Source organism: Primulina tabacum, chromosome 10 (genome assembly GCF_025594145.1).
Source record: "Primulina tabacum isolate GXHZ01 chromosome 10, ASM2559414v2, whole genome shotgun sequence".
In the NCBI taxonomy this organism is placed as follows: domain Eukaryota; kingdom Viridiplantae; phylum Streptophyta; class Magnoliopsida; order Lamiales; family Gesneriaceae; genus Primulina; species Primulina tabacum.
Window position 1 is genome coordinate 4,676,787 of NC_134559.1, and position 7,340 is coordinate 4,684,126.

At 36.9% G+C, this 7,340-nt stretch overlaps 2 protein-coding genes across 2 annotated transcripts; one reads left to right on the plus strand and one right to left on the minus strand.

Annotated features, from left to right (window-relative positions):
* Positions 1 to 617: 617 nt before the first annotated feature.
* Positions 618 to 3,597, minus strand: LOC142505789 (NADP-dependent D-sorbitol-6-phosphate dehydrogenase-like). Its single transcript, XM_075618898.1, has 6 exons — positions 3,363 to 3,597; positions 2,879 to 2,973; positions 2,670 to 2,787; positions 2,264 to 2,396; positions 1,110 to 1,329; positions 618 to 1,009 (listed from the first exon to the last, which is right to left on the minus strand). The coding sequence occupies exons 1-6, from the start codon at positions 3,493 to 3,495 to the stop codon at positions 779 to 781; spliced, it is 930 nt and encodes a 309-aa protein (XP_075475013.1). The 5' UTR covers positions 3,496 to 3,597; the 3' UTR covers positions 618 to 778.
* A 1,129-nt stretch (positions 3,598 to 4,726) lies between these two features.
* On the plus strand, positions 4,727 to 7,050 carry LOC142505230 (eukaryotic translation initiation factor 4B3-like). Its single transcript, XM_075618119.1, has 2 exons — positions 4,727 to 5,856; positions 6,676 to 7,050. The coding sequence occupies exons 1-2, from the start codon at positions 4,799 to 4,801 to the stop codon at positions 6,764 to 6,766; spliced, it is 1,149 nt and encodes a 382-aa protein (XP_075474234.1). The 5' UTR covers positions 4,727 to 4,798; the 3' UTR covers positions 6,767 to 7,050.
* Positions 7,051 to 7,340: the final 290 nt, after the last annotated feature.

A 7,340-nucleotide genomic window follows, 5' to 3' on the forward strand; every position in this document is an offset into this window, starting at 1 on the left:
TCTCTTTAACTTTTAGTTAAAGTATTAATCCATCAAATATATGATCATCAGCGAATCATTTTAATTATTATTTTTATCTAGTCCTCTTCCCGGTCACATTGAATCAAAAGATTGAAAAGTAATATGAACTCTAGCCGGTTTGAATCTATTGTGAGAACTTCTCACATGAAAAGATTCAAACTCGAGACATTTTTTTCTCTCAGAGGAATCAAATTTTATACATTTCGCAACAATAGGTTTTGATGGCCTATCGTGTCGTTATTTTGATCATTTTCTGCCCCAAGATTAAGATCTAAACATGAGAAGACTAAACTAGGCTGTTTGTTAAAAGAATACTTGATCTCTTTACTAGTAAGGTGGTGTTGAATTTATAACATCAGGTCTAAAAAGTCACCGATTGGATAATTTTTACGAGGAGAGTAAAATGAGAGTAGTATAAGATACATGATTGAAATGGCACACACTCTAATCTTCGAAAACGAAAAAGCAAATTTACAAGATAAATCTGAATTTTGCATTCGTCGAAACGAGAGTAGAATGGAAGAAGCATGTTTTTATCAACAACATACACACACTCACACGTGAATGCCAACATATACGAATAACACTATAAATACGAAAGGCAAAGTCAAATTTTCGATTTTTCTCAGGAGTGAATGACGTCTGATTCATGTACCGCTTAGAGGGCACAAAAGCAAATACTTCAAATTTCTCAACAATCTCAATATATTTTATTTTTACAAGATCAAGACGGTAGAATATCAATTACAAATTCAATTCATGCATACAAATCTATACCCCAAAATTTGGCGGGTTGATTCGTTCGACAGCCGCGATCCACACTCTTGATCAATTCCATGTCTTCTTTGGTAATCTTGAAGTCTAATACTTGAAAATTCTCTTCCAGTCTATCAAGTTTTGATGATTTAGGTATGACGACCGTGTTTCTTTGAATACCCCATCGAAGAGCAATCTGAGCCACAGTCTTATTATACTTCTTGGCAAGACCCTGATAGGTTAGAAGCAGAATTGAGAAGTAATAAAGCAACTAGTGGATACAAAAGAGTCGTGCAATGTCAAAAGAAAAGGTAAAGTAAAGATAGAAGTACTTTAAGAACCGAGTCTTCCAAACATGATACTGAACCAAACAAATCGGTGTTAGCTGCAGCACCTCCAAGAGGGGTGTGCGCTGTAACACAGACTCCATGTTTCTGGCAGAACTTGACAAGAGAATCTCGTTGGAAATAAGGATGTGTTTCAATCTGATTCACTGCAGGCTTCACTTTGGCATAGGCTAAGCAGTCTCGTGTTAGGTATATGTCATAGTTGCTGCACATAAATAATGGTCAAACACATTGCAACGAAATATTTGCCTATATGAGTAAATGTGCAAATTTTCCCAGAATTCCACTACGCTTGCAGATTTCCTATGCATTTATCAGTGGTGGGAACCGACAATCAGCAGAAGATCCGTGACACTTCTGCAAATCATTATGACAGAAGGAATTGCTGAAAAATAATAAATCTTCTGTGCCATGCACTATAGGTTTGTACTATTTCCTTGAACCTCAGCAGAGAATTATTTATTAAACAATAGTTTTTCTTATTATAGTGTTTCATAAAAATTCACAACGGAAAACTTAGCATAAATTTTAATTATTGAATTCCGTCGTTGTCCAAATTATGTCTGTTGGTACAGGACCACAGGTAGAACTTAATTAAAGCATAACTTTTTAGTATATAAAAAAATTGTCAAATTATTGAATTTGATTACTGCTCCACTAACATTTGTATCATGTAAAAATATATGAAAACAACACGTTTTGCTCATGTATAAAATATGTATTTTTTCCGTTAAACGTTGTCAAATATTTGAAATGAGGGATTAAATTGTAAATTTTTTTTTTTTGCAAAAGTATTGGATGTAAGTTGGATATAACAATTAACAACGGTAATTATTAGTAAAATATTACTAAAAGAAGAGAAACATAGACACAAGGATGTAAATCAAATAAAGATGTGAATGAACTTGCAACATAATTAACATTGGGGAATATTTTGAATTTTACCCTCATTTTTTCAAGGAAAAAAAAAATCATTATTTGGAGAGTTTGATAGTTTTTAGCCACTTCTAAGTTTCGAACTCGTCCTTTTCTATGTTTCTGCATGCCAAGAGAAGTTAAAGAATAAATTTTTTACTTCCTAGAGCTTAGCCTTAAACCAACAAAGACGACATCATTGAAAAGGATGATATCAGACTTACCTGATCCCAATGCTCCTCACTAAACCCATTGATACTAAATCTTCCATAGCATGCCATGTTGTCTCCAATGACACTGTGGTATCTATGTCCAGCACACCATCCTCTCCCAAAGCACTATCAGTCGTGCCAGCTCCTGCACCAACGTCAATATGGGGTCGAAAACGCACTTGGTAATAAAATAAATGTGAAAAATTTTAGAAGCTTGAGATGCATCACATAAACTAATAACTTCAAACAGTTGTAATCACAATGAACGCATACTTCCTAGCACCACCTATTTCTTCGATTAAAACGGAATGCCAGAGCTAATCTGTGAATATATAGTCAAACAGCACAAGAATACAACATGCTACTAATACAGACCGTTGGTAGAGTATCACACGCAATACACAGATGCAAAACATACCCGTATGCCTTGTAGCAACAGGAAAATGAACAAGGTACAAATCTAGATACTCTAGGCCTAATTTCTTAAGGCTGTCCTTGCAGGCCTCGATGACATGGCCATGGTCCGAATTCCAAAGCTGCAAGCAATGACACAAATTGTTGATTTTATGCAAATTTCAAGAAGACAATGAATGGAATGATCATAAATGGGGTTCCATGGCGACCAGCCTTGGTAGTTATGAAAAGATCCTCCCTCTTCACAAGTCCTTCATGAAAAGCTTCGGCAAGTGCATCCCCAACCTCTACTTCATTTTTATAGTCCGCTGCAATCACGTACCAACAATAAAAGATCTCAATTTATAAATTTCTACATGTTTCAGTACAAAGATTAAATACACAAGTCCAAAAACAGAAATTCTGACATGGAAATCTTTTTCCTCAAAACTCTATAGAATCGTATGCACCAGACTGAACGATGATTACGGGTACTTGAATATATATACTTTCTTTTCCAACTGAAGCGCGCTAAATTTAATCTTTTAAAATATTAAAAACAGCTCAGAAATTGGTGAATAACTGGATCAAGATACTATAAAAGGCAATTTTTTTCCCAAGCTCAGAAATCCACCAACATGAAGGTTAAGGAGTTCAAGGAAAAAATCCTAGTACATAAATAAAAATAACATCACAACACAATGAATGAAGAGGTTACCAGCACAATCAAAGTGACGGTAACCAATCTTAATAGCGTGGAAGAGCAGATTCTTTATATCTTTCCCCTCCATACGCCAAACGCCTAGCCCGATAATCGGCATTTTGAAGCCATTGTTCAACGTAATCGCCATTTTTGACAAGCTACCAAGCTTCGTTTCCTCTCTCTGGTTGGTTTTAGGGGAGAAACGCTGGTTTGGTCATTCGTAGCTTTTGTATCCAGATTCCAGAGGCACCTTGATTCTCGTTACGGCGTCGTTTCTGCCTGATGCTGTTCGGCCCAGAGAGAGCGGGCCGAGTTAGCCTTGTTCTGGATGGGTCAGCCCATTATCACCGGGGTCCAATACCCAATGGATCGAATTTAATTGGATATTTGGTAAGTCGCACCTTTTAATATAACCATTTTGGCGCATTCCATTAGCAAATTATATTTTTGGCATGTTTTACTGTCAAATTAGAATAAAAATATATATTTTGTTAGACGATCTCACATATTCGTGAGACGAGAGACTTGAGCCATATTTATCATCATTTCATGTGTTGAGTTGAATCGAAGATCTATCTAATAAAATTGAAATGTGAGACAATCTTCACGTGATACAATGCAATTGAAGTACCCACGGTCTTTAAAAATCTCAATCTAATGACGACATAAGTTTCCGAGAATTTGAGTTCCGCATTTTATTAAATATATATTTAAAATTTCACATGTTTTTACTATTATATGTTACCTTCTATAAATGTCTATTTATATAAAAGTTTCATCTATATATTAAATATTACGTGAAACGTTATATTCGAAAATAATTTAAAACTCATATTCCATTTTTTTTATTCTCAAATTCATAACAGTGGCCTCAACATTGTCAATTTTTTTAATATAAGAAGTTCACACCATTTCTTTTGATAAATATATTTTCAAATATTTTTTCTAAATTGTTTTCATATTCGTGCATTATTATTAATTTAAAATTTTCAATAATTGATCACAAGTAATTTTTATTTTAATTTTTAAATAAGTGATTATTAATTATATTTTAAAATTATTTTAGTATAACAATCTTCCCATATTTATTTGTGATTTTAATTATTTATTCATTTTCCCATTAAATTTTAATAATTCGATTGAAAATTGGAAAATATGCAAAATGATTGTTTAATTTGATTTGAGGATGAAATCCAACAAAATACTAAAGAAATGTTCTAAATTTTTTTAAAAAAAGGACAAGTTGTCAAATATTCAATTTAATTTGGGATATACCAAACAATCTCAATTGTTTTTAAAAAAATCTCCACCGTTGGATTTTCATAATCTTCTATTGCACATGAAATCACAATTAGTATATAAGCGGTTCCTCGCGTTCAACGGACGCCACAAAAATCTTCACGAAACTTTTAGCGACAAACGCAGGATTTTAGAGAAAAAAGGAAAGCAGCATGGCGGCAGCAGTCAGCGCGTGGGCTAAACCCGGTGGGTGGGCCTTGGATTCCGAGGAGAACGAGGCGGAGCTCCTCCATCAGCACAAGCAAGATGTTGCAATCGACAAAGGAGCCGATACGGAGGATTTTCCTTCCCTTGCCACCGCCACGTCCACGAAGAACAAAAAGAAGAAACCACAGACCCTATCTCTTCAAGAATTTGCCACCTATGGTTCTGGAAAGCCAACGCAATCCGAGGCTCCGAAGGGCTTGACTCCAGATGAACTCTTGTCGCTCCCAACGGGTCCGCGTCAGCGTTCTCCGGAAGAGCTCGAGCGGAACAAGCTCGGGGGTGGATTCAGATCTTACGGCTACAGGGATGAGCAGCCGCGCCGACAGGGAAGCTTCAATCGGGATCATAGCCGTGAATATGAGCCATCTAGGGCTGACGAGAGTGATAGTTGGGCGGCGGGAAAGAAGTCATCTTTGAATAATGGATTCGAGAGGAAGGAAAGAGGTGGGTTTTTCACGGATTCATTGTCTCGAGCGGATGATTCCGATAACTGGGGGGCAAACAAGAGTTTTGTTCCATCTGAGACGAGGAGGTATGAGAAAAGAGGAAGCTTTGGATCAGATTCGAGTAATTGGGGCGAGGGACGGAAGGCTGGCGGAGCATTCGATAGTTTACGGGAAAGAAGAGGGGTTTCGGAATCGAATGGTGTCGATTCCGATACATGGGGGCGTAAACGAGAGGAGGAGAGTATTGTAAGTGGTGGTAGGCCGAGGTTGAATTTGAAGCCCAGAACGCTACCAATGGATGACGGGCAGAAAGGTTCTGAGATTAAGAATGATGCAAAACCCAAGGGGAATAATCCTTTCGGAGAGGCCAGGCCGAGGGAGGAGGTGTTAAAGGATTTGGGACAGGATGTGAAGGCAATTGAGGAGAAGCTCGAATCGACGAAGATCAAAGGTGTTGCAGTTGCAACTGACGATGATAGGAAGAAGGGCTTTTGGAGTGGAAAGGAAAGAGAGCCGGCTTGGAGAAAGCCGGAGGCTGTTGATTCTCTACCCGAAAGGTTGGTGGTACTTTTGGTCTTGAATTTACTTTCATTTTTGTTTTCTTTTTGATTACGAATTTACTTTAATTCTGAATAGTGTTAAGACGGTGGAATTGATTCTTTTATATTCTTTTGGGATGTTGATTAATAGCTTGATTGAAACTGTTTAATTACCAGATTTTAAAATTTGGTATGCTGATTGAAAACATTTCCGGTGTTTTTTTCTTTGTGCGCTCGTCTTTTCTGCAATTGATGGGGGCTTTGATTTACTTGGTTATGAGTGGGGTTTCATTATGGTTAGTGCTATTGTGTGTGTTTGTGGGTGGGTTTGGGTGACGTAGGGAGGAGTGGTCATTAGTTTCCTTCCCCTCCTATACTTCCTCTTAAACTTACTGGACACGTCCCAACTCCCAAGCTCAGTTATCTACAAAATTTTCTTGTTTTAGGTCAACAATATCATAACTCAATGAATGAGGTCACTCTCAACAAGCCATTATGGTTTGATAAAAGTTACCAAGAGCTAATGAAATAAAGAAGCCAAGCACTGGCGTATTGTCGAAAATTTGCGTGTCGCCTTTGTTTATTGATCTAATTGATGTATTAGTACTGTATTCTCTTTGATTCTTGTTCACATATTTGGATGATTCCGAAAGCATTCAAAAACAAGTTGTCCTCATCAATATGCCAAGAAATCATAGCTGGCTTGGAAATGGACATCATGGATTTTCGACGAAAATAGGAGATTTTTGTGATATTATCTTGAACTTCGTACACATATTATCTACCTTAAATATTTACTCAAACAATTGTGCTCGGACATTCGAACTATTGATGTAGAAATGAAGAGTCTGTAAATGGAGCTGTTGAAAACTCTGAAAATGAACATGCTGAAGGAGAAGACTCGGATGTCCTGAGCCAGCAGGTTTGACGCGAGGAGAAAGCAATCGAATATGGCATATACAATATGAATCAGAGAGCTTTTATATTATACATTTTTCCGGTGTTCTATTGTGGACGTAATTGCAAGACAAGGCATAAGATCAATTTTTGCTAGAGACGAGTAGATCTTTCTGAGTGAGTGTTTTATTGTTCTTTACACTGTTTAACTTTGATCTGCTTCTGTTCAAATTGTGTTCTTTATTGATTCAGTGTGGGCTGATGTATGTTATTCAGAACTCAAGCAAATAGTAAATGAAATTTTCACCCATGATACTTGAGTTTCTCCCCTGAAATTTTTGCTGGTACATAATTATGAGTCGTTAATACTGCTGTAGAAATTCTTGTTAGGAGGAAAACTATGTAGCTTCTGGATTATTAGATGAGTAAAACTTGCAACAAATATTGCCTGCTATTAATAAAATAACTCAAGAAATTTGAGCAACCAAATATCTCTGTCTAGCAGTAAAGACGAGGCATCCAGAAATGAGGGCACGCATCGCCCCTACCTCGCATGCGGATGTTCACATGTGCGAGAAAGCGGGTGGGCCGATGAAGTGCTCACT

What these genes read in the sequence shown, in the direction of transcription:
- LOC142505789 (XM_075618898.1), bottom strand. Translation starts at nt 3,495, where the DNA reads ATGGCGATTACGTTGAACAATGGCTTCAAAATGCCGATTATCGGGCTA. An exon ending in ATCTTTTCATAACTACCAAG is followed by an intron (nt 2,788 to 2,878) that starts GCTGGTCGCCAT and finishes CATTGCTTGCAG; the next exon opens with CTTTGGAATTCGGACCATGG. An exon ending in TGTTGCTACAAGGCATACGG is followed by an intron (nt 2,397 to 2,669) that starts GTATGTTTTGCA and finishes ACGTTGGTGCAG; the next exon opens with GAGCTGGCACGACTGATAGT.
- LOC142505230 (XM_075618119.1), top strand. Translation starts at nt 4,799, where the DNA reads ATGGCGGCAGCAGTCAGCGCGTGGGCTAAACCCGGTGGGTGGGCCTTG. An exon ending in GTTGATTCTCTACCCGAAAG is followed by an intron (nt 5,857 to 6,675) that starts GTTGGTGGTACT and finishes CTATTGATGTAG; the next exon opens with AAATGAAGAGTCTGTAAATG.